We start from the raw sequence: 27,998 nt of genomic DNA, 5'->3' as shown, positions 1-27,998 counted from the left end.
AAACTTATTTTCAAAACCACCCTCAATGTTGAAAAACCATCCTAAAAAAAGTTTCTGACATATCGTTGCAATCTCTTCTAAATCAAATAAGCTATGATTCCATAGCTATTTTGTTGCTCTCTTTTAAATTTTTTACGTTCTATCGTTTATTAATTCTATCAAAAAATAAATAACTTTTATTATATAAAAAAACAAGTCAAGAATAATATAATATTATAAGTATACCTAGAAGATAAGTATAGTTTCTTGATATGAAATTTGTTTGGTCGTAAAATATCAATTAGATGCTGAGATACATTGGAAAATCTATTTTTGGGGCTGAACTTTGAGGGTTGTTTTCACCCCCTCAAAGTGTTTTTCCGCCGATAAAAAAAAATACGTATGTCTTATTTTTTGATGAACTATAACATATCAAAAGATTATTGAAATCGGTGAGGTTGGGTTGGGGGGGTTTCCTTGTAAGGTAAGAGAGAGAACGCTAGCAGAGAGAGAGACCGCGTAGGTTAGTAGGACTGGCGAGCCGGGTGCCGCGAAACACATGTGCTGCTTGACAAAGGAGAGGCAATTGTCTGACGCCTCTCGAACTAGTGACACGCGTGCGACTGCGTTAGGGATTCATAGCTTGGCTGTGACATTGACGATGACATTCGTTTGGTGATTTGCGTCGCCTCGTGGTTAGATAGAGTGATAGATTGAGGGCTACCGGTTACGGCGTGTATCGGCGTTCGGTAGACCAAACTTTTATTGTCTATCCTCGTGGCTAATCTCACTGACAACGGCAGCCGATGTAAGTACTACTCGTTCTATGCGTCTCTCTCGCATTACCCGCTTTGCTTCTCTCTCTGCACTGCCCTGTACAAATACACATAGAATATATATATTTTTCTATTACACCTATCGCCTCTTTCACTCTGCGCCTTCTATCATTCCTTCCGTTTCCTACACCTTCGCGATTTCAGCTACGCGACCTACGACGCTCTCCGCGGACCGTTGCCACCCGGCAAATCCATCGGCAGTCTATGCTACTGGGTCGGTCGTGCAAGGCCATTACACGAGCCCGCTTCGTCATCTATTACGCTTCTCTCGGTTATTAAATTGTGACGGAAAATCTCGGCTAGGTCGATCTCGTCCGTTTGGCTCTCGCAAATGTCCGTGCACCGCGCCAGGCTAAGAGTGTGTGCGTTTGGTACACACACTCACGCTTGGACCTTTTGTTTGCGAGGTGCTGAACACGGGCTAAGCTGACGACTAGAGCGATGCAGATGGCGCAGAAGAAGAGAGAGAGAGAGAGAGAGAGAGCGCTCGAATTGCGGATCGCCGCGGAAAATTCGACAGTCTCTGCTAAGCGGTAAGCAGAGGAAGTCGAAGCGCGGATAAAACCGAAGGTTACGGTTTTTCCAAGTTGGCCCCGCGACCTCGTCGACGAGCATTCGTTTCGGACACGCCCGGTGCGCGGACGAGTAGTGGAGCGTAAGGCTGGGTCACGCCCAGCCGTGTCCTGAAGTATACCCGGCATCGGTGCGTGTGGGTAACCGGCGAGGTGCGCGGGTGCGCGCGCGAGCAGTCTGAACGTGCTGCGGTACCGAACAACAGAGGAGGCGGCGACGACAACAGCAGTATTATGGAGCGAACGAGAGGACGGGAAGGAGGAAGGTAGCGACGACAAAAGAAAATAGCAGCGAGACGGCCAGCGAGGAGCACACCAGTGTCGTCACGGTGCAGAGCGCTCTAGCCGTCGGAGAGGCTGAAGGTCGAGGTCGGTGCCGTGTTTTTCTCTTGTCTCTCTCTCTTGCATGTTTGGACGCCGGCTTATGGCTGGTAGCACGGCAGATCTGCTGGCTACCCGTTGGTAGACTATCGGCGAAAAGTGTTTGTCGGGCATATATTGTTATAATATTTAGTTTTTACAAGGGAATCGGCAGGCTGACCAGCCACCGATTCGCCTTCGCGTTCGCGTTGTTATTGTGCCGCTCGTAGTGTATAAGTCCGAGGTCGCCGTATTGTAATTGATTGTTGACAATTAAACGACTAGTGTATTAATCCGCTGTTGTGTTTATTCGCCGCTGTATCACTCCTCATCCCGACTTCGAATCTGTGCGTTTAACGTGTTTATGCTCGACGCGTTATTTAGTCGTGGGAACGTCTTTTGCTTCCCGAATCCCCGAATAAATAATTTGTGCGGACGGTCGCGAGCAGCCCAGACGGGTACGGCCGGAATTCTCCGTTACAAAATATTGTAGCGGATTAAATCCCCGTTACAAGTGAAATATCAAAGTTACCATTACCTTTAATATATTTCGAGTTTCTTCGACAACAAGCTATCCAGCATTTTCAAGAAATCTACTTTGATTTTCATTGAGTAAAACTAAACCTTCCATAATGCTGGTCAATCCGACATTTTTACATTTATCTATCTCTACAGCATTAATTTTATAACGAATATCTTTAAATAGGTGACAAATGGCATTATTTACCAACTTTGAACCAGTAACTGTAGTACCATCACTTCTTGTCAGTTTTTCAACTATATGTAGAGAACTTTTTGATGGTATAAGACATAAATTTTGATATTGAACTGTGATACGAATTTTAACACTATAATTAAAGTTTTGTGCGGTGTATGGTTGACGTGCATGAACTTCATAATGAGCAATAGACTCATCAAAAGCGATTGGTGTTTGTACACTAAGTATTTCTTTTATCTTTCACTTGACAGCAACAATCGAATACACACTTAATTTCACAGGCCGACTAAATTTTATTAAAGTCTTCAACCAGAGACCAAACATAGTGTACCCAAAGAATTTTGATGCGCTGAATTCGAATCCGAGATCAAAATTTTCCGTATACATCACGTTTCCGAGATATTCTAACCTAAAAGTGCAAAAAATACAGTTTTTTGCTATATTTGAGGTTACATAGCATCTTGAATAAATTTTTTTTCAAAAACGCGCAAGAGCATCTCAAAGGAGCAGTCTTGCCCTTTGAAATACATTTTTCAGATTCAAGATGGCTTTTTTTTCATCGAGATATCATTGATAGAAGTTAAATATTTTCTTAGTTTCGTAACAACGTTAAAACAGCCTATATAACATATGTGAGGCTATAAAAATCTAGTCTTATATTTTTAATCAGCAATCTTAAAAACACATATATAGATTTTTATGAACGAATACGATCACTTATAAATTATACTTATAACCTTGTTTGTCTAACTAGCTATTTACAAGTTGCATTTATTACTATGTTCAAATAAACCACATACAAATTTTAAACATAAATGACCGCATACATAATTATTATAATTTCGATAGTTTTTATAATTGTAAAAACTTTAACTACCAAAACACGGTCCTTGTTTTGGTAGAGAATTTTTCATATAAACATCACAGAAATTAAGAATCTTCTATTAGAGAACATACTTTTTTATATCATAATCTGTTAAAGGACGATGTGGTAATCTTACTTCGAAATTTTGTTTGCCTTCTCATAACTTTTTTTTCTCAATAACAGTTTTTTCTTAGTCTTCATTGTTCTACCGGTTTTATTGAGGACTAAGCCACAACCTTTTTGATAAGGTTTTAGATACAAACCTTTACCAAGTGTTAAAGCTTCAACACGTTTATTATATCTTGTCTGTTTTTCTAATTGTTTTCTGACTGTACTCATTTTATAGTCTGTACTACTTCGGCCGCACCGCCTACTAACGATCCGAGTTCACTGAGTCCAGCAAAGACAGGTATAAATGCTGCAAGAAATCCTCCAATTTTGAATATTGGAAGAATTCTTGGTAAACTTATATTCTTCTTTCTGTCAACAGTTACGATAATTTTTACGTACTACATCTAAATCACTCTTAATAACAATTTTAGAATCATTGATAGGTATTGTTGCTTTTTTGTAACGATGATAAGTTTGTTCAATTAGAATTCTTTTTTTTCGAACGCTTTTTACCAAGTAAAGTCATCCTTTTATCCTTTCGATTTTTTCTAACACCCATTCCAAACTTGGTTTTTGCTTTCATGATGTTTGTACCAGCGTAAGCGGTAGCTTTTTTACTCAAACTAACGTCAGGATTACATACGCATTGCTAAGCTTTTTCAGCCAACACTTTATCTACAACGTTTCGTGCTTGAATATCTTGTTTCTGTGAATAAACAATATCGTGTTATTTACATGCACTGTCCAGAGGACTAATACCAGAATCACCTTCTGTAACCGCTTTTGTAGCTTCGTACCCGGACCGTAGTATGGATGTCTAGGTAGATAAGCTTTAAAAGGTATCTTATTCAATTGTTTACGAATTCCCTACCTCTTTTCTTTTCTTGCTTCCTGTGAACAATCACCTTTATTCAAGTGCTCTAGAATGAATAAGCTACAATCTATATAAATAGGGGTTTATAGTTTTGTACTTTAGTTTTTACAATAAATTAGCACGAAATGAATATTCAGGAACAGTTATTGGAGCTCTTAGTAATAAATTTTGATACTCTAGCAGAGAGCAAAGGAAAAAAAGTCGATCGACAAGGAGACCTACTGCTAAATAGTTTCTATGCTTTATGTTGCGGTCCATCCTATTGTGGAAAAACGGGAATTAGCTTTCTTAACTCATGTATTGAAATTTGGAAACATTTATATTTGGTTTGAATCACTAAACCAACCAAAGTATAAATGTCTTGAAAAACTTCTTGAACGCCAAATAAAGCCAGAGAAAATTCAATTATGGTGTTTGATAACATTGCATATGAAAAGTAAACTAATGTAAAAGCTTTTTCTGCATGGGCAAATATAAAAGTGTTGGTTTTTTACTTTTATTTGTCGTATACACAAGTATCCAAACACTTAGTTCATGATAACGTTAAATTTTTAATAATTTTTCGTCAAAATGATATGAATTTGAAGCATGTTTATAATGATCATATAAACATTGATATGGTATACCAAAGTTTCAAAGAGATTTGTTTAACTTGTTGGAAAGATGACTATAGTTTTCTGGTTATAGACAAAAATCGAAAGATGGATACTGGCAAATATAAAAGGGATTTGATAAGTTTATTATAAATATAAACCATTCAATGCAAGACTGATGCAAGTCTGTAAACAACTAATAAATCGTCAACATGACTTAGTTTAAACAACACACTGAAGTCCTTCGTCAGATGGAAAAAGCTCGCAATACAATGAAGCACAAATATCAATCATGAAAGTCCAAGAAATACGAAACTGAACAAATCGTTAAAGAGGCTTTCGAACTTATAATTGAACCTCTCGAAAAAAAAGCTTGTAATGCGTCGAATCTTAGACAGCATAAGAAAATAAAATACAAGATATTATAGCAGTTTAAAAAATAAGAGAAAATTGATGATCAAGATATTCATATACGAGGTGTGTTCAAAAAATACCCGGAATTTTTAAATTTCGCGGGTCTGGAGAGTCCGATTGTCAAAATTTCTTTTTATTGTGTTGGTATATATGCCCCTGAAGTATGATAAAATTTTCAGCTATATTCACTGTTTACTTTGTCTGCGGTAGTCGCTAAGGTTTTAAAAAATTTAAAATTTAAAAATTTTCGTTTTTTAAAAGAAATGGATCAAAGAATTTGTATTAAATTTTGCGTAAAAAATGAAATAAAGTGTAACAAAGTGTGTGAAATGTTACAAAAAGCCTATGGTGAGTCTGCTATGAAAAAAGCAAGTGTTTACGAGTGGTATAAGCGTTTCCAAGATGGCCGCGAAGACGTTGAAGATGACGAACGCTCTGGTCGACCCAGCACGTCAACAATCGATGAAAATGTGAAAAAAGTGGAAAAAATGGTTCTGAATGATCGCCGAATCACAATTAGAGAAGTTGCTGATGAAGTTGGCATATCAATTGGCTCATGTCATAACATTTTTTCAAATGTTTTGGGCATGAAACGGGTGGCAGCAAAATTCATTCCAAAACTACTGAACTTTGACCAAAAAAACAATCGCATGAACATCGCTCAAGAGCTGTTAAACGACGTCAACGACGATCCAAGTTTGCTTGAAAGGGTCATAACTGATGATGAAACATGGGTGTACGGTTATGATGTCGAAACCAAAGCACAATCGTCCACCTGGAAGCATTCAACGTCACCAAGAGCGAAAAAAGCACGTCAAGTTCGATCAAATGTGAAGGTTTTGCTTACAGTTTTCTTTGACTACAGGGGCGTGGTGTATCATGAGTTCTTATCACAAGGTCGTACGGTTAATAAGGAGTATTACCTTGAAGTATGCGACGTTTGCGTGAAGCAATCCGAAAAAACGCCCCGATTTATGGCAAAAAAAATTCATGGCTTTTGCATCACGATAACGCACCTGCTCACTCGTCGTTGCTTGTTCGTAATTTTTTGGCCAAAAACAATACCGTAGTCGTGCCCCAACCTCCATATTCACCAGATATGGCTCCGTGTGACTTTTTCCTGTTCCCAAAGTTGAAGAGACCCATGAAAGGACGGCGTTTTTTCTCGATTGAAGAAATAAAGGCCGAATCGCTGAGAGTGCTCAAGGACATACCAAAAAGTGAATATCAAGAGTGCTTCGAAGATTGGAAAAACGCTGGCATAAGTGTATTATATCTGGGGGGATTACTTTGAAGAGGACTACATTGATGTAAACGAATAAATAAATATTTTTTTGGAAAAACGATAATTCCGGGTACTTATTGAACACACATCGTATTTGTCGAATCGTAAAAAAAAAACATACCATACGAAACATATTCATATCAGGAAAGAGAGTTCGCTGTAGAAGTGCCTAAATTAGATAAATATGATGATATTTTTCATACTCTTAAAATTGATCTTTCCAATAAGTACATGTCGAGGTTAAATAAAAATCAAACGACAACGTTAGATATAGTACAGTATCCGGCGTGTGCAAACTTCAAAATGGTACTTTCATGATTGGTAACAAACCAATAACTTTTGATAACGATGAAATCTTTATACGAGGGTTGTTTGAAAAGTCCGTGCAAAGACAGAGAGATGGCGCTACTAGTGCGTATCAAGGTTATTTTTAGTTAGTGGCATATTTTGGAAGAGTGGTTGTAAAAAATGGACGAAAAAGAATTTCGTGTATTGATTAAACATTACTTTTTCAAAAGCAAAACGCCTCAGGAGATTAAACAGAAGCTTGATAAACATTATGGTGATTGTGCACCTTCGATTAGAATGGTTTATAAGTGGTTTCAAAATTTTCAGAGTGGCCATATGAGCACAAAAGACGCTGAACGTTGTGGACGCCCTGTTGAGGTTACTACTTCAGAAATCATTGATAAAATCCATGATATAGTGATGGCTAACAGAAGAGTGAAGGTTCGTGAGATTGCTAGTACTGTAGGCATCTCGAGCGAACGGGTACATAATATTTTCCACCAACATTTGGACATGAAAAAGCTATCCGCTAGATGGGTGCCGCGATTGCTCACGATTAACCAAAAACGAGATCGTGTGAAGTGTTGCAAGAATGGTTTGCAACTGTTCCAGCAAAATCCGCAAGACTTTAAGCGTCGTTTCATCACTGTAGATGAAACATGGATACATCACTACACTCCTGAGACCAAAGAACAGTCTAAACAATGGGTTACCAAGGGGGAATCTGCTCCGAAAAAGGCGAAGACAATTCCTTCGACCGGGAAGGTTATGGCGACTGTCTTTTGGGATTCGCAAGGAATAATCTTCATCAACTATCTGGAAAAGGGTAAAACCATTACAGGAGAATATTATTTATCGTTATTGGATCGTTTGAAAACCGAGTTGCTAGAGAAACGTCCACGATTGGCCCTCAAAAAAGTCCTCTTCCACCACAACAATGCGCCAGCTCACTCCTCAGCAATTATGGCCGCAAAACTGATGGAGATAGGGTTCCAACTCGTTTCACATCCCCCCTATTCTCCAGACTTGGCTCCGTCGGACTACTATTTGTTCCCTAATAAGAAAAAATGGCTGGTGGGGAAATGATTTTATTCAAACGAGGAGGTGATTGCAGAAACGAATGCCAATTTTACAGACTTGGACAAATCCTATTATTTAGAAGGGATTAACAAACTAGAGCAGTGTTGGATGAAGTGTATAAGCCTAAAAGGAGACTATGTTGAAAAATAAAAAAGATTTATTAAAAAAATCAAGCAGTTTTTATTTTTGCATGGACTTTTCAAACGACCCTCGTAGGTAATGCTCGACATAACCAAAAATAACGGATTAGTAGAGTTATTGTTTAATAAAAAATCTGAACCTTCTGTGGTACACATAGAGATTTAACAAACTACGGCCACATCATTTAACCTTTAGCTGCGGAAAATTTCAGTACAAATTGACCTCTCAGAATATGTAAAATGCATACATATTATCACTAGATATCTCAGATAGAGTAGCTGACCTGACTGCTGGTCCACATTATCGACCAGCCTCGAGGCAACGTAAAGTAGAATGTAAAAAAATTTGTCTCCTTTGTTATGAAGATTTGAGAGGGTATTTATATGTAATTTCACGCGTTGAATATGAAAAAAATAGTAACAAAATTCTCGCAAACACTCTGAAATCTTCAATTCAACTAAAAATGAAATTTGACTTTAAGAATCAATATTTCAAAATCAAGAATGTGTTGAGAAATTTAAAAACTACTTACTATGTATTCAGAACATCAAATTGGATCTAAAAACTTCAAATTGTATCTAAAAACTTCAGATATTCTATGTCTCTAATATGGTCCATATAGCGACCACTTCCGCAGCTAAAAGGTTAAACGACGTATGATCATAGAAAGTATTATACTGAAAACGGAGAGATACATCTTTAAACAAGTAAGAAGTATCGTGATATTATATTTAGATTAATCAACACACCAACAGAATCATCAGTCGAAAGTAAAGGTTTCTCAGTGACACCACCATATAAAATAGCTTGAAATAATAATCGTACTGAATATGTATACTAGGATGATCCTAATTAACTTATAGAACATCTTAGATTATTACTTGCAGAAACATCAGCCGGTATTCGCAGTTATGTCAATGAAATTCACTCTATAATTGAAGAACTACGACAGATTGAAATAATATATTAATAACATACATTGTCTTCTGAACTCATCATTATGAGTATCGATGTCTTTGAACGTCAACTATTCCAAATTGATGTTACCTATTGCCCATCAGGTGTAGGATTTAAACTAACCAACGAGGATCGATTCGATCTGTGAATCGAATGAACATAGAAAGACTATTGAAATAAAACTTTTGCTATTAAAAAAAAAGAAGACTAATCGAAAACAAGTCGTTGATGAGATTCACGAGACAGTTCAACGATATTATTCATGTAGATCATTCGTGATATTGATGAAACATGGCAAATTGATCTGGTTGAAATGATCCCTTATGAAAAAGAGAATAAACATTTCAATTGCACATTTCAATTACACATTTTTTCTAAGTTTGCTTAGTGCATGGAAATAAGAAATAATCTGGAAATGATGTCATTGAGACTATGGAATCTATACTCAAGAAAGGACGTACAACTTGGATCTGATTGTACATTGTTCTCATATATTAATACGTACATTTCTTAAATCTCTGAAGTATCAAAATAATGCCATAAGTTTAGTCAAATGACAATGATCACGAACTTTTGTTGAATCATTAACATGTTATCACTCACATGTATGACGCATATTTGTTGTTTTGAAAGCCTCGATTTCTTCTGATGTCAAATGATGCATTGATACCTCAACAAACTCTCATCATAACTACATTTGAGATAGTAGCCTATACTAAACATTTCATGTTGCTCGTATGCAATGGTATTCTTGTCAGCGTCTTTCTCTGCAGCGAATGCTTTTTTTAATAGACATTCACAGTTTGCATAAATTATAAACGGTGAATTTAATTTGAATTGACAATTCTTAAACTCATTTAGACCGTTGTTGACTTTTAGCATTTGAACATGACTCTGATTCAACTGTTTGCAATTTTTTTCATGGTCAACAAGCTTATTTAATATAGTGAAGTAGTGTAGAAATCGATCGCAAATGTGTTTTCTATTTCAATTGTATAATAAGCTACTTTTTACTAATTTTTCAAGATCCTTTATGTAAATATAGTGATTAACAGAACATTGAATCGAAGAAAGATTATCACCAATCAATAACAGATTTACATGATTTGATATTTTACTGTTTATATGATATATAGGAAATATTTTTCTCTTTTAAGCCTAACACATTGATAGTGTTGTTTAATTTTTCAGACCGAGGTATTTAACTTAAAAACACTGGAAATTTAATACCATCCAAAATCAATTAATTCTCATATTGTGTAATACTTTACCTCTGAAGATGATTCGAGATACATAATGCTGGCAAAATAGCCTAGACAAAATACTTATTATCATCATTTTCTACATTGATACACGCATGTCTGTTTCGTAAAAATTTGACCAATGGTATGTAAGAGCTTCCAGTACGCATCGGATTGAATTTATTAATGTTAATTTGAACATTAATAATAATAAACTCCAAAGACCATCTCGATTCATTACTCTATAATTCTTTTACATCCCTCAGTAATTGAGTCGTAATATTATCATCAAACCATTGTTTAGCAGGACTAGAACGGTACATTTCAATGTTTTGTGTAGTAAAGTGTTTCGAGTCAGAGACTTTTTCTAATCCATTTTCCCAGTTGAATATTTCTAAAACTTGCACAAACGTGTTGCATTAATTTTGCAAACATTATATATTTTTTTAATATTGTTAATACGTCGTGGGCATAAAATACGAGCATCTTTCAAAAACAAATGGATATCAGTGTTGTAACGTCACATTCTTATGTCATCCAGAATCGTACATTACACGTTGTGTTGTACAACAAAAACGTTATCGAAAGAGTGATCAGACTCTCTGTTATGCAGCTATTTGAACTTACGCGTTTCTCCTGTTTCTTCTAATAGTGAAATGTGCTTAATGGAATTTATTTAGCCTTCCAAATAGGCTTTCTTTTTCATCTATTACCATATGTTTAGCAAAGTGCCAAAGAAATTTTTCTATTTTGGGCTATTTTTCGTCAGATTATCACCGCTACCTCGCCAGTATGCACAACATTGATATGCTTATATTAGCCGCTTAAGTAAAATAGGATTTTTAGCCTAGAGAAAATCCTATTTCGTACAAGTTTTTGTTTTAGTAGAATTGTCAACATGAATTGTCATAGAAGTTATGAATTATTTATATCTAAGTGTAGGTCTAAAATAGTTTTGTTCCATTGAGCACATTTTACTATGTTTATTTATTGTATGAAATTCAATTTATCTTTTAGTTCGTCAATCAGAAATGAATTTTCTTGGCTATAGTTATTTTAATAAGTTGCGCTAAATTATTAGTTATTATGCTTTTTCGTTAAAATATCATCGTTTAATAGAATTCAAGTGTTCAAATTATATCCGTGTTAGAAGTAAGATAATTATAAATCCCTTTAATGGCTTACGATAATATTTCCATTCATTTAAAAGTCCTTGTTTTGAAAACTGTATCGCCAATTTAAAGGTCTGGCTACCTATGACGTCATGCTCCTTATTTGGATATAAGTTGATCATCTGTTTATGTTATGTAAAGTCAAAGATAATCTTGAGCCTTGCTACTTTTTTAACATTAAACAATGAGCATGATGTCTTAATACAAAGGCGTTATTCGAGCAAATCATACTGAACCGTTACAGTGTGTCAAATGTTTGTTATTGTTCTTGTTCTCGTTCTATTTTCAAACCCGCTATCTAAATTAATCCGCTGCACTCGATTTTTTAAACTATTACGAACACCGTCACCACGAACTTTGAAATTTTCTAATCGCAAATGAATACATTCAACACGTGCAATAGTACTAAGCAAAGAATGTTTTTGTGGCACATTAAGCTGAGACTGTAGCAAAATTTTTTCAACGTCCTCGAAGATAAAATACAATGTTATTTTCAACGCTCTATAACAGTTCCATCGCGAATACCTTTAGAAATGATGATCATTTAAATTTATGATCTTTTAAATTTCTTCCAATGTACGAACCTGCGCATAACATTCAAACATTCCATTTTCCATCTCATACACGTGCAGTCTTTATTCTGGGCGATCGAAGAATGAATTGATACATGATACGAACCTCTTTATATACATTGAAATAATCGGTCGATAAAATTATATTGGTTACTCTTAATTATTATTGTTCCAGGTCAAAGTCCTTAAAAGATTTTTCCTCCATTATTAGTAATTCTATCATTGGTTGATCATCCAGGAGTTCATAAAAATTAATATCTTTCATATGCTTCGGATAATACGCTATGGTCGTATGAAAATCGTTGTATTTTTATGCTTTTTTATAATAAATAATTTTACACACAGTTTTTGGTATCAATTCTATGAAAATAAAGCACACAAAAAATATTTATCAGTTTTTTATTGTAAAGTAAAAAAACATCTTACAAAAGTAATAAAAGAACTTGTAAATCTAGCGGGTAAATCTTAAAAATTCACTTAAATCTATTTCTGCACGCTTATCCAACAACCAGCAGGAGATTAACCGAGACCGAGACCGTTTACGAGAGAGCTTGCCTATCGAACGCGTCTGTTACGTTTTCTGTCGCAGTACAGCTGAGTCTTGTTTTGTTTTCTGTCATGACGACTTTGTACTGTTGTTCGAGAAATTGGAAGATGAAGTGGAGAAACGTGAACGGGATCTGTCAGTAACGGAGTCGTTGGGATTTGTTTATTTTATTTCAGGGGGGACTTGGATCTATCAGGCACTAGAGTCAATCAAGCTAACGACAGATCGGGAAAGGAAATTTCTTTTTTGTATTCTTCGTAGTTTAGATCTCGGCTTGTGCGTAGTTGTCGTTTGTATCCTTATCGACGGTTCTGTTTATTTACCTTTTCTACGTTTGCGAAAGTATTTAATATCGATGTTGGTTTCTTCTTTCGTGTTTGTTTTTGGTTTTTGTACGACCCTCTCGTTAATCTTGTTATTTGTCAGTGTAGAATTTGTTCTGTGCTTTGATGTATCGTTATTTCTTGTGTCCTCTGTCTTGATCGAATTTTTTTTGTTGACTTTTTGTCACGTTTGTTGTCATTCTTGTGATTTTGGAGATTGGTGAAACCGATGATAGCCCTGAATCTTTGCAATAGATTGTGAGAACATCATTATTATTTTCAACGGTCATTGTGAAGTCGGTGGATTAACCTGAAATGAAATTTTTTCTTTGTAAAAATTGTGAAAAAAATTATCATTCAATTATATTTCTTGTTAGTAATTAGTTTCACCTTCTGGTTGATAGACAACTTTTCAAACGCTACAACCGGTTGCGCATGTTTTTCAGAGCAGTGTCTAACACCTTCAGTTGCTTATGTTATGTAAGCAACTGAAGTTTGCACAACTTGCAAACTTCAGTTGCACAACTTGCAATGCGATGTCCAAAGGCTGGAAAATATATATTTTTTTAGTAAATAGACTTTAAAAAAAAACTTCAATTATAAAACGGAATTCCGACCTGATGATGAACGACGCGGTTTCAGAGCTCTCGCGCTATCAATCGAGCATACTCGGTAGTACCCTCCTCATGCATCGTCTAAAAAATTGAAATAATTCAATTATTATTAAATCATTCAATGACTACAACTCAGTAAAATTACGTAACGTACCTGTGGAAGAGGGATATAATTCTTGCTATTGCCGAACAGCTTCAGTTCCCAAATTTCATTAAAATCATTTTACAAAATAACAAAATTTTTGATTAGTTTATTTATTGATTTACTTGAATATAATTTACGTACCATTCTATCAACGTATACATTTTCTTCCAGGTACATGTCATTCACAACCAAGTATCCCTGAAGAAAAAAAAAATGATTGATAGGTGTTACATTATTATGATTTGGCAATCAATTAATATGCACTCTAAAAGAGAAAGAGAAGGCGCGCACGATGCAAACTTACAATAAGAGAACATTTTATTTCCAACCCTGCAAAAAACATGCACGATCTATATCTATTCACGTACGTCAATTCAAAAGTGCTATTTATCGAAAAAAACATACGAAACTACTTACAAAAACGATATAGAGACGTATTTCTGCAACAATGTAAACTAGAAAGAAAAGTAATAACAAACGCATTAAATATTGCTACGTTATCACCGGATCTGTTAGCCTACTATCTTATGTGGAAATTAGGATACATAAGTATGATGGCAAGAGAAGTAGTACATATTCTTAAATGTATACCTTTAGAAATACAAACTAGAAAGGTTGAAGCCTGTTATTAGAAACTACCAATCATCCGCGGCAAAACACCTATGTTCATAACTCCGCGCACGCATATCATAAAACAATTCAGAACTAAAACAGCGTGTGACATAAAAATGTCAATAATGTATAAATTCGGCGAACAATGGGTTAAAGTAATATTCGATTTTACAAAAGAAGCACCACGCATAATAAAATCTCAAACTTCACAAACATGGATCTACAATAGCCCTATTACTTCAGTAACCAGCGGCATTTAAACTTATAACCACATTGAACACCTCTGAATATACATTATATTTCCAAATGAACGCGCCGTTGTACTAAAACAAGTAGCATTGGGATTCGCCAGAAAATCTAAAATAGCCCCCGAATTATCTGAAACATGCCTCCTAAAAAAAGACCCTCTTATATATATATATATATATATATATATATATATATATATATATATATATATATATACACACACATAAATATATATATATATATATATATACATACATTTATATATACAAGGTGTCCAAAAAGTAACCATTCAAGGAAATAACTTTCCAGGTAGCAAAGCTTTTGCGAAGCTCAAGGTTGTTCCGATCGACGAAGCTCAAGGTAGTTGTAGGACTAACTTTCGATGAGGAATTCGATGGTGACCTTGGATTTGACCTTCAACCTTAATGTCAAGCTCACCAATTTTATTATTACATTTAGCGTCACCCAGGAATAACGGCGTGGACGTAGTAATATCTGTTTCCTTTGGGGTGCTTGTTTTACGAAAGTTTTAAGTTGTTAAATGTTCAAATTATTTACCGTATAATTCCTGTTCTCACTAACATAAATTCTATTATCTTAAACTTTAAAATAATTCATTCTGCTATCCTGCAATTTAAAAATAAAGAAGGAAATCTAATATTTTATCTAAAAAATTTTTTTTCTTTTTTTAATTTGGCGATTTTTTTGCAAAAAAATTTCATTTTTTCGTAAAAAGTGTACCATATTGAAAAAAAAGAAATTACTTGATACTTTGGTATGGCATAAAAATTACGAGCTGTATCGGGCCAGCTAATTGGCAACTCGAACTGTAAGGCGTTTTACTCATAAATCGATTAAAATTCAATGTTCAAAAATTCAAAATAATTTTTCCAAAAACACGTTTTGTTAATCTCCTAAAACAGGATATTCTTTTAATGTTGTTTTAATTTTATTGTCAAAAGAAAAAAAACATTTGAATAAAAGCTAAAAACTAATTGAATATTATTTAAAGTTTGTTGTGAACTGGTATTTTGAATAAGTCCTTAAAGTCAAAATGGATCGCCTCTCCGAAAGAGAAAGAATATCGCTACTTATGATGAGAGGTTGGGGTAACGTGCAGAGAACTATCAGAGAAGTAGTAGGTGTGTTTAATCAAGCATTCAGAGTTAATAGAACTCCCATTGCCATGTCGACTGTTCAAAATACTGTTAGAAGATTAGTAATCTTCATGGTCATGTCAGAGATTTACCTAGAGCAGGAAGGCCAAGTACAGCAATGAATGAAGAAAAATCACTCGACGTATTGTTATCATTCACTGAAAATCCACATCTTTCTATCCGCAGAGCAGCTCAAGAGCACGAAATAGGTAAATCGTTAGTACACAATATTCTAAAATTAACAAGTTTTCATCCATTTAAAGTAAATTTGGTTCACAAGTTAAACGAAGATGATTTCGATCGTCGTATTGAGTTTGCTGAAGACATGATGGATCGCATAGTTGAAGATCCCAATTTCCCATTAAGGATAGCATTTTCAGATGAAGCAACTTTCCAACTTGACGGTACATTAAATAGACATAATTGTAGATATTGGGCGGCTGAAAATCCTCACTGCTGAAAATGCTCACTATTCTATCACGTAGTACAACCTTCTCGATGGTTACTGTCAAGATTTCAGCGGGATCGGAGTTGTAGTTTATTTTTGAGAGCGTGGGAAAGCAAGTGTGTCCGTTGATTTTTGAAAAATGGAAAAAGAGCAGTATCGGTCGATGATTCCATTCTTGTTTTTGGAAGGAAAATCGCGCAGCGAAATCAAAAAGCGCTTGGATGCTGTGTACGGTGACTCTTCTCCTTCGATAGCGACCATCAAAAATTGGTTTAACGAGTTTCAACGTGGTCGCACGTTGATTTTTGAAGAGCCACGTCCAGGTGCTCCGAAAACGGCTACCACGGAGGATAACGTGACAAAAATTCACGATCTCGTATTGGCAGATCGACGATTGAAGGTGCGCGAGATAGCTAAGATCGTAGGCATCTCAAAAGACCGCGTGGGTCATGTCCTGCATAAAATTTTGGGCATGAGAATGCTGTCGGCGCGATGGGTGCCACGTTTGCTCACTCCAAACAACAAGCGCAACCGTGAGACAACTTCAGAGCAATGTCTGACGCTGTTTAAGCGCAATCCGAAGGAGTTTCTGCGTCGTTTCATGACAGTCGACGAAACATGGATCCACTGGTATACACCAGAGACCAAGGAACAGTCGAAACAGTGGACTTTACCCGGCGAAAGTGCTCCGAAGAAGGCGAAGACTGCCCCATCAGCCGGAAAGGTGATGGCCACCGTTTTCTGGGATTCACAAGGTGTGATCTACATCGACTACCTGGAGAGGGGTAAAACGGTCACAGGGCTGTACTATGCCGAATTATTGGGCCGATTCGACGTCGAATTGCAGAAAAAATGGCCCCATTTGGCGAAGAAAAAAGTGCTCTTCCACCATAACAACGCACCGGCTCACACCTCCGCTGTCGCCATGGCCAAATTGGTCGAATTAGGCTACGAACTGCTACCCCATCCACCGTATTCTCCAGATTTAGCCCCGTGCGACTTCTTTTTGTTTCCAAACTTGAAAAAGTCACTCGCCAGGCAGAAATTTAAGTCGAATGAGGAGGTAATCGCTGCCACGGAAGCCTACTCTTCAGACCTCGAGGAAACGTATTTTTCAGACGGGTTAAAGAAGTTGGAGCATCGCTGGGCCAAGTGTATCGAACTAAAAGGAGACTATGTTGAAAAATAAAACGCCACTTTTCCAAAATTTTAGTTTTTCTTTTGTAGGCTAAATACTTATCGGACCACCCTCGTAACTGCACAAACTACTCAATAGAATAAAATAATTTTCTAACTTTTGATGACTAAGCTAAACGGAAAAAATGAAAACTCGGTGGAAAACGCATAAGAGGAGCTTTCTCTTTTTTTCTGAATTCCGTATAGGGTTTGGGCGTCGACAGCCCATGCTGTTTGTACAAGGACATCCTAAGCATATGGACGCACATAACAAAGTCGTAAAATTTTTTATACCTATTTTCTAATCGCAAACTATTTGGTTAGCTTGTCTTCTCTTGGAATTTGAGGAAACCTTGAGAAAAGAAACTTTCCAACATATTTTCGCTTCTCGAAATTGTGCAGTTTAATGCATTGACGTCGTAATAAAAAAAATAAAAAAAATGAAATAAAATGGCACTATTAATTATCCGACGTTACTGTACATAAAATAAAGAACAAACGTTTTACTCATGATTGAATTATTCCTAAATATGTAGTACACGTATTTTATTTTTATATAATTGAAAAGGTCTAGAAATTTTATTGTGCATGGTTTATCTATGATATCATATGTAAAAAGGACTAGCGTACTTAAATACATGTATATACATATGTAAATCATGTGTATGTAAACGTCTACTTGATCAAAGAGAATTCTTCGCATCGAGACAGTCGTTTGACATGCTTATTATCGAGAGATATTTTGCGATAAATAAATTTCACATTATGTTTGGATAATAAATTCCTTTTTATATTCGTTTCAAAAAAAAGTATTATGATTCTACGATATTTAACTGTCTTATAAGCTGTAATAATGCATAATTGAAAAGTGCTCGATTTAATTAAATCAGTAAATGTTATTTATGAAATTCGGTGAGAGGCCGATCGATGACTGATATAAAAAAACAAATGGCAAAAACTAAATTACTAATAATATATAACGGAGAATCACGGTCCGGCCATTGTTCTCCGTTGAGCTCTCGCCAAGGCCGCGCGCCGCGCCAAGCTGAGTGTGCGCAGGTCGAGCACACTCTCATTGCTTGATTTTTCTGTTTGAGGTACGACGGCGGCGATGACGAGCATCAGAGACAGCACGAGACAGAAAATGACAGAGAGAAAGAGAGGAGGAAAGAGACAGAAGAAAGAAGAAAGAGAAGAGAATTTCGCACGCATCCCCGCGCCGATTTTTTAGGCAGTTGAATGAACGCTGTTGAATAGGCCATCATGCGCGTACCGTTTTTGGAGAGTTTCTTTTGTGTGAGTTTCCTGCGCCTTCGCCGATTGTTTCATAGTTATTGAATACACGTCCGGTGTGAGGTATTCGAATGTTTCTTGTGACGTCGCCTGGGTTGCACCTAGTCAGGATTCAACGTAGTTCCGCACCGGTGCGCGTGGGCTTCCGGCAAGATGTCGCAGGCACGTGCGCGCGTGAGCGGCCATTGCCAAAAATTTTGAGAGTGAAAGAGAGTGTCAGCAGCATCAGCAGTGCCAACAACACCAACATCAGCAGCACCAGCAACATCGACAACACTTACACGCTCCAACACATACACACACGCGTCCGCATCTCTCTCCTCTCTCTCTCTCCCTCTCTCGGTGAGTAACGACACACTGGTCTTTGAGGCTCTCTTCTTTAATAATCATTTTCTCAATTTTGCCACTTCCTCGAGCGGCATATTTTTGCAGGCGAGTTCGTCCAGCTGGCCACTGCGCTTCCTGCTAAAAATTCTTGGCTCTCAGTCAATTTTTTGGCCAGTGGATGAATAAACCGCCTGCCTGGTTACAACACAACCTTCATCAATTCTCCAATTTTGACGAGTTTTGATCTATACACTTCTGCAAACAACATAAACAACAACACAGCCTCCACTCCAGGACCGCTACACTCTACACACTACACACTACACATCTCACCGAATGCAACACTTCCAACATTTTTGCTGCTAAGTACCAGTGTCAACTATTTTTACCGTTATCCACATATTTGAATCTTCTCGGAGAGACTCCTCATAGCCGGTGCTATTTCTTCGCCGCATCACTACTCTTCACTTAATTTGTTCTTGCGCTCAGTCATCGCAATGGCTATTTTAATTTTAAGCTTATTTTAATTTATATTTATTTTACAACATCTTGTTTTGTTTTATTTAGTTTAATACTGTTTTATTTTCATCTAGCGCTATCTACACGCTAGACAATTTTATTTTTAATCTTAATTTTAATTTTATTCTATCGACTGTGTAAAATCGCGTTTACTTTCTTACTTTTTCACGTAATTTGTAATGTAATTTTGCTGCGTTCGCGTCATCAATCATTTTCTCTCATTTCATTCTTGCGTCTAAGTTACTCATTATTTTTGTGCGTTTCAATCATCTCTAGGTTAATTTGCGAATTCCCTTACCGTCTCTTGTAAATGGCATCATTTTACTCCCGTGTCTCCGGCCAATTTTGATCCTTAACTAACTGAGTTGGTGCCACTGAGGCGCCAATTTTCAAATCTTTTAAATCCAGACTTTTCACAACTACCGTTTATGACTGGTCAGTGACTCAAATTTTCGCGCGAAATTCAAACTGCTCAATTTGTCGTGTCGATCGGTCCTTTAAACTATCTCACTTGTTACAGTTTCTTGCGTAGTTTTGAGATCCGGAGAGGAGATATGGGAAACTTTTGACACAATCTATGAATTTTTATTTTTTGTTTTAACTAGTTTTAAATTTTCAAACCTTTCACTTTTATCAAATGGTCTTGTCTTCATGCGCCGAGTGTGGTGAAGCGCTGCGTGATCTGGGTGCTAATATCTTGCAGTGCGAGTCCTGTGACAGATCTTTTCATCGTCACTGTTTCCATTTAACCTCAAATCCTGATCTTGCGACCTTTACTTGTCGTGCCTGCTCTTTTCAGTCCGCGGTTTTAGCCAACTCTCGTCAGTCCGGTGGCGTTTTTTTGGAATCCCCTTCTTCTACCCAATTTGACTCTGCTTCTGCTGGTACTTTACCTTTTATCGAAACCTCAGGCCGTAAGAGACAGGCATCTCCTTACGAGCTTTTCCCATCGAAGACGTCGAGAGTGGAATCCCAGAGTGACTTCTACGGTGCTGACCGATCGGCCGTCCTTCCCACTGTTTCTCCCTCCAGTGAGGACCAAACCCACTTGCTGGATAGTATGGCATCTACCACGGGCGACAAACCACCAGCATGGTTTTCTGGCTTCGTGAATAATGAATTCACTGAATTTCGGAACGAGATCAGAGCCACCCAGACTTCCATTCTGACTAAAGTCAATCGTGTTGCCGACGAGGTGAAGAGCCTCAAGTCCGTGGTGGGTCTCAAGGATCGTTCCGAGCTCCCTATTATGGGCCTACCGCAGGGGTTCCAGGGTTCGCTGGAGGATGCCGCCAAGATGCTTTTTGAGGCGATTGGCTGCCCAAACGCTGGTGGTCGCATAGTGGCCACCAGAAGATGGACTGCCACTCGCTCTCGTCCAAATCCGACCGATACTACGTCCACTTTCGTCGTGCGTATCGACTCAACGGTGGTGCGTGATGTCATACTGGAGCGCTCGGGCAAGCTCGCTGAGAAGACGGCGAGGGACATTTTTAAGTGCGGTCACGGAAATCTCGTCTTCATCCGCCAGCTGTTACCGCAGCCGATCTACAATCTCTTTGAAAAGGCGCTCGCGCGCAGTCGTGAGCTGGGTTTCGCGCGCCCTTTCGTCTCGGGCATGGTCGTCCATATGCGGGAGAACACACGTTCCACCCCGATCCCAATCACGTCGGAGAGTGACCTTGATACCTGCGCGCCTTTGCCTCCTGGTCAGCCTCCTGCCCAGGCCACTCCGCGCTCTGGTGCCATGTCAGTGGCTACCACTCCGATCGGCATTCGCAGACATGCTCCACTCAACCTTAACTTCGCGCCCCAGGTTGTCAAATCGCGACCTACTGCCTCCATCCCAAAAAATCCGGCTCCGCAACTTAGCAAAACAGACGGTTGTTTCAGCCCGACAGTGTCTGTCTTTCCGGCCCAGCTATCTCAAGCCATCCCATCTTCATCTCCTCCAGTTTCTGGTCCATGATGCCAACTAACCCGGGACCATACCCCGCCCTCTGCTTCCTTGCCACATCAATATAAACAGACTAAATTCCCCCTGTCACTTTGCTCTTCTCGAAGCACAAGCCCTTTCTACACATTTTGATGTCATAGCCATTACTGAAACTTTCCTCTCACCTGATATCTCTGACTCCCACCTCTCTCTCTCCGATTTCAATTTTTTCAGGCTTGACCGAATTGGAAAGCAGGGTGGCGGTGTTGGTCTGTACGTCAGATCTCACCTTAAATTTAGCTTCCTAGCTACTTCAAATCCAGTTTTCGATAACACGCCTGAATTCATCCTAGGTGAAATAAAGTCCGACAACACCAAGCTTTTGATAGCGGCGGTTTACAGACGTGCTTCTGCTTGCTCTCCCACACATTTTTTCAACTGCTTGGCCACTTACCTCCCTCTGTACGGAAATGTCATCATTACCGGTGACTTTAACGCGGACCTGGGTTCCAGCTCCCTGTCAGACGCTCGAGCTTTGAGATCTCTCGTCGACCTGCACAACCTCCACTTCGTATCCACTGCTCCCACACATCACTGTCTTGATACAAATCCCCCTTCCCATACTACTCTTGACCTCTTCATAGTGAAAGACCCAAATGCTATCCAGGCATTTGGAAAGTCGGATACTCCATTTATTGCTGGCCATGATTTCATCTTGCTCACCTATCGCTTCGCTTCTAACAAGCATATCACCAGAGTCATTAGGTCCCGCGGTTTAAATCGGGTGGACGAAGCAGCCTTAAATGGGATCCTCAGCGGCCTTCTCTCGTGTCTGGTCGACGAATCTTCAACACGACTGCAGCACTCTTTTGACCTGTCGATCGAAGCCGACGCGCATTCCCTTGACAACTTGGTGCACTCTTTCACTGAAGTCCTCATAAAATCCTTTAACGAGGTAGCCCCTCTCAGGTGCATCAAGTTGTCTTCTAGGCGTAAACCCTGGGTGACTCCGAGCATTCTTGCCCTTATGAAAAAGCGTGACGCTGCCTATAAACTGGCATCCTCCTCCCGCTCGGGCAGTGACGTCGCTGGGTATCGAAGACTACGCAACGATGTCTCAAATGCCCTCGACACTGCAAAAAATTCGTGCATTTCAGGCAGACTGTCTTCCGCAGCCTCCAGCAAGGCCAGATGGAGAGAGTTACGAAACTTGGGAGTCACAAGGCGCGCTCTTCCATCCCCGTTTCAATTTTTTTCCCCAGCCGTGCTAAACACCCACTTTGCCAACATAGTCAACTCGTCCCCTCCATTGACACGTGACTTTTTGGACTCTCTTTTAGCGAGTCCCCCAAACGCTCCTCACGTCCACTCCCCATTCAATTTTCGTGAGGTCACTTGCCGGGAAGTCTTGGATGCACTAAACTCGTCCACATCCAGAACATTCGGTCCTGATGGTTTGTCTGTCAAGATGCTTAAACTCGTCTCCTCTTCTTGTCTCTCATCTCTCACGCATCTTGTCAACAAATCATTACTGTGCGGCGTCTTCCCGACCTCCTGGAAACAGTCTCTCATCACCCCTCTTGCTAAAGTACCTTCGCCCGCTCTTTTATCGGACATCAGACCGATAGCAAGGTTATCTGAGGTATCAAAGGTGCTTGAGAGGCTCGTTCATTTACAACTCTCGTCTTACCTGGACCGCCGCAAGCTGCGTGATCCACGGCAGGCGGGTTTCGTGCGGTTTCACAGAACCCAGACTGCTCTCCTGGGTGTCCTGGATGACGTCCGCAGGGCTATTGAGGAGCGTAAAATTACAATCCTCGTCCTTCTGGATTTCTCCAGGGCTTTCGACGTTATCCCCCATGGTCGTCTGATGGTCAAGCTCAGGGACCTATGCCTGTCTGACACTGTCTTGGGATGGTTCTTCAGCTATCTGACCGACAGGTTTCAGGCCGTTATGGGGGAGGATGGCAGGGTGTCGGATTGGCTCAGGGTTGCTACCGGAGTACCACAGGGTAGTATTCTGGGACCATTACTATTTGCAATCTTTATCTCGGACCTGCCCTCTGTTCTCTCCTTCATGAACTACATGCTTTACGCCGACGACACGCAGGTCTATCTTCACTGTCATCTCGGCATCCTTGCGGAGGCTTTGGGGAGGGTGCAGGTTGATGTGCAGGCTATAGTGGATTGGGCACTAGGAAACGGTATCTCCCTTAACCTCACCAAGACCAAGGTCATGATACTGGGCAGCGAACAGTACGTTAGGACTATCAACTTGAATGACATCGTGAAGATCACCATCAATGAGGTTCCACTCGACTATGTTACTAGTGCTCGTAATCTGGGTGTGACACTTACTCCCACGTTAAACTGGTCCAAACATGTGAGAAGCGTGACGAGGAGGGTATACAGCTGTCTGGCTTCACTCCGTTTCCACAGGAAATCTCTCTCGACTACCCTCAGAAAAGTTCTCGTCGAGCAACTCGTTTTCCCACATTTCGATTACCTCTCAGTGGTTTGTATTCAGCTTGATGGAGAGCGCTCGTCTAAGTTTCAAGTTGCACAAAACGCCTGCGTACGCTTCGTAATAGGATGGATCCCTTTTATACCCTCTCTATCCTTAAACAGCCACATTACGCACCATAAACTAGCCCTGGGCTGGCTATCCCTAACCCCAAATAGGTATAGAGCCCTTGCCGTTCTGGCCTACTCTGTTGTGTCCAGAAAATCGCCGCACTACCTGGCTAGAAACCTGTCTGTCCTGCTCGATGGCGTCATTATCCGGCGCTCGGGTCGCCGCCCGCCATCGGCGTTTGAATACAAGGCCCCTCGAACTGAGGCATGGAACCATTCCTTTGCTATCCTTGCTCAGAGAATACTAAACTCACTGAGCGTGACCCTGTTCTCCATCGATCGGATCCCTGACTTCAAGGTTTGGACCCGTGATCTATTCTTAAACTACGAGTCTGGAGCATGGATTGAGAGGGCGACTCGCGAAAAGTTAATGCCAGTGCCGGCACTGTCCGATTACACTCGCATACCAAACAGAGTCAATCTAGTCGCGTTCTCCCAAAATTACCCATCGTCCCACACTTACCCCGCTATCGACCTATGGTTCATGAAATAGCTAATTGAACGGTTATTTTCTGGCCAAACGCACGTCGATCCACCTTTATACCTCTCCTCTTTTCAGACCGCCCTTCTGTAAAACAAGTGCCGTTCGCGTCTTCACTACTCTTGCTACTTTTACTATTTTTTACTACTTTTAATATTTTGTTGTTCTTATTATTTTTATTATTCTCTATTATTTTTATTGTCTTTATTATTTTAATATTATTTTTTATCTTTTATTATTGTTAATTTTGTTGTTTTATCTGATAACTCATTTACATTGTTCTTTATATATTTTATTTTACTATATTTCACATATTTTATTCTATTTTTAGTTTTATATATATACTCTTAGTGCTTACTGTTAACGCCATTGGAAATTCGCTGCTCACCGTATATACTACTCATGCATTTTCACGTAATTCATCTTCTTCATATAGTTAAATGCGTCACTATTTATCCTTGCATCTCCTCTTTTGTCATGTTTAAATTTTTGTTATTATTTTGTTATGTACATTTCCAAACTGCCAGACGGGGTTCCACCTGGCGCAATAAACGAACTAATCTAAATCTAATCTCGAGAGAGAGAGAGAGAGAGAGGCGTACTTTTGTTACGCCCTGTACATCAACAATATATCTTTAGATTGGAAACGAATTTTTGAATGAATGATTCATTCATTCCAAAGATTGTTTGAATTCTTGATAATAAATTTGATATCATACTAGCTTCTAAATAAAACTACATTATGTGAATACATTGCAGGTACAGGTAACGGGATGGCACCTTCGTAAATTAATATGTTAAGTTGTTTTTTAAATAATTAGTTGAAATTTTTTAGAACATACACTAAATGCTTTTTGATTGTGAGACTAGCTCATAAATCAAGTTATGAAGAAATTTGTTGAAATGTTCAATATCTATTCTATTCAAATGTTACTTAGCTCAATCATATGAAGCTCCATATCGATATAATATCATAAATATTATTATATAAAGTATGGGGTAAAGTGTCGATAAAGATATATTAGTTATAACAAGTTCTTTGTGGACTACTTAGTCTAAGTTTAGCTTGATACAAGAGCAGATGTACCTTCCTTGCGTTCTATTTTTTAATAAAATTATTTGAATATATTGATAACTGTTGGATATGTGATATGGTATGTGTGATGGCCCCACTGTGAATGAGTCAAGGTGTACAAATGTACATCTGAAGTAATTGAATGAAATGAAACTCTTCGTTTTGTATATTCATTTGCTTTCTTCATTTCACCTACCCACATTACTTCTGATAATAATAAAGTATAATAATTGATATTGAATTTCATATCCTAATAATCTAAGAAAATAAAATATGATTGCATTAGTTCCTTTTTTGCTTTAAGTAATCACTCTGGTTATGTTATTGGTAGTTTACTTTCTATCAACCAATTATCAACACACTTTTCAGGAGAAACAAGACCCATATATAAGGACCACAGGTACTGAGTTAAATTGCATCCTATCCAAAATATGGATTTTTGACAACATAATTAGTTTCTTGTTTCTTATATACTTTATAGTATTTTCCTTTCATGTTACCATTTCAATAAATTATTTGTGGGGAGTTTTAATTTAAGTACCATCTAAATGCCTATTTTATAATAATACTTAACATTCATTATTTATAACTTTCAATTTATAAATCATTATTTTAAACATTGTTCGTTTTTATGTATTTAATTAAATGAACAAAAAGTCTTCATAAAATATCACTTACTTAGTAATTTCATAATAAATTTTGAAGTCAAATTAAAGAAACATTTGGTAGATCTTATTATATAAAATCAATCTATTTTGTTTTTTACCAAGTATATAATATAAAAAGAGATTTTCTTTGAGCATACCAAGACAATGAAGTTGAGGATCACCCATATATATTCGATAGCAGATAACATAAGAATCAGAACCTTGTCTACGACTTAATTTATAAGCAGGTGTTATTCTTGATACTGAGAGTAACGATTTTAACAAAATCCCCATTCTGTTATACACTGTATACGTAATCCTAAGAGCAGGATCACTATGTTCAGGCATTATACCAAGGGTCCAAGTTTCAAGAACCATACTATCTCCTTCAACAGTTCTAAGTGATATTTCTATACATAGAGGAACGGGAGAATTAATTATTTCTTCACATAAAGAACGTTTTGCTTCCATCAAAACTTCTGGCAAATCTTCAATTGCAAGGTTAAACTGAAAGCAAAAAATAATATATTACATTATTTACTATTAGCAAAAATGATTTATCATGTTCCACATAGACATAGTTCTTAAAGTCACAATAACAATAATAATAATAACAGATTTTATTAGATATTTCATATAATAAATTTAAAATAAAGAGTTGAGATACCCAATCTGTTCCAGATGAATTTGGTTTACACTTAGTAATTATTTTATCACCAGATCTTGATTGTACAACTATCTGAGCAACTTTTAATGCTAAAAATCGAGTAAATTTTTCTAGATCTCTTCTATCTTGTAAGCTCAATTTGAAAGAAGACATGTCCTCAGACTTTAGATATAATATTTAGATGCTTTATTATAATGATAAATATGTTTTCAATATAAATTAATATTCAATTCTTCGGCAGAGATCAAATAGTAATATTAAAAAAAGAGTATACTCTGCATAGAAAAGTTCAGTTTACTAATATTACTTGCATTTAACATTAAAGACAAACAGTTTGCAAGTATGGAATATAAGTGGCTTAAATCCTGGTCTATTATTTGAATAGTGAAAAGCATTGTATGATAACTTATTATTTGAAACTATCAACGCCATCAATCGTAGGTTGAGAGATTTTCACAAGCCAAACCATGTACTTTATGTCTTATAATTTTCAGATTAATATTAATATAAGTTAAAAATTTTAAGATCTGAAGTGTGTTCTTTAATGTCTCCAGCAGGGTTGGCCCGATTCTTACAACCTTTTCCCTAGCTTGTTTCGGGGCCCTCAATTTTGCTGCCAAAGCAGGAGTAAAATCATAAACCCTGAAAAAGCTGTGGAGAGCGTTTTGAGAACACTGTTGTTTTTTCAACAGGGAATCGGCCAGTCAGTGACCTCCCTTACCCTAGCCTGCAAAGTGTAATGGACAGTAAAAATAAAAAATACCATTCGAAACATCCCTAATTGAACCCTCCAAAAATGCTTATTATTTTAATTGAACCCCTTAAGTTGTCCCAAAAAAAATTAAAAACTATGATAATTTTTTCGTTTTTTGTAACTGCGATATCTTTAGTAATACTTAATATTTTTGTAAAAGAAACAAGGCAAAAAATTGAACCTTTGCTCGTTTTAATTGCACCCCTCTCACTTTTTCAAAATTATTAATATATATGTCAAAAACAACAATCTAACTTTATTGTATGTTCTTTTCAAATAGATTATTGGGTTATTGGGTTATTTGGAAAGAACATACAATAAAGTTAGATTGTTGTT

At 37.7% G+C, this 27,998-nt stretch overlaps 1 protein-coding gene across 1 annotated transcript in view; it reads right to left on the bottom strand.

The window, feature by feature from the left end:
* LOC131671002 (autophagy-related protein 13) overlaps positions 1-27,535 on the bottom strand; it is a 167,063-nt gene extending 139,528 nt beyond the window's left edge. Inside the window, exons 1-2 of the mRNA XM_058947106.1 lie at positions 26,909-27,535; positions 26,400-26,748 (exon numbers count right to left, since the gene is read on the bottom strand). Of these exons, the coding sequence (XP_058803089.1) occupies positions 26,400-26,748; positions 26,909-27,061 (502 nt within the window). The 5' untranslated portion in view covers positions 27,062-27,535. The remainder of the gene's footprint in view (positions 1-26,399; positions 26,749-26,908) is intronic.
* Positions 27,536-27,998: the final 463 nt, after the last annotated feature.

Source organism: Phymastichus coffea, unplaced genomic scaffold (assembly GCF_024137745.1).
Source record: "Phymastichus coffea isolate CEN01 unplaced genomic scaffold, Cenicafe_Pcof_1.1 PCOF00009, whole genome shotgun sequence".
Classification (NCBI taxonomy): Eukaryota; Metazoa; Arthropoda; class Insecta; order Hymenoptera; family Eulophidae; genus Phymastichus; species Phymastichus coffea.
This window is presented reverse-complemented; position numbering and strand designations above follow the sequence as displayed.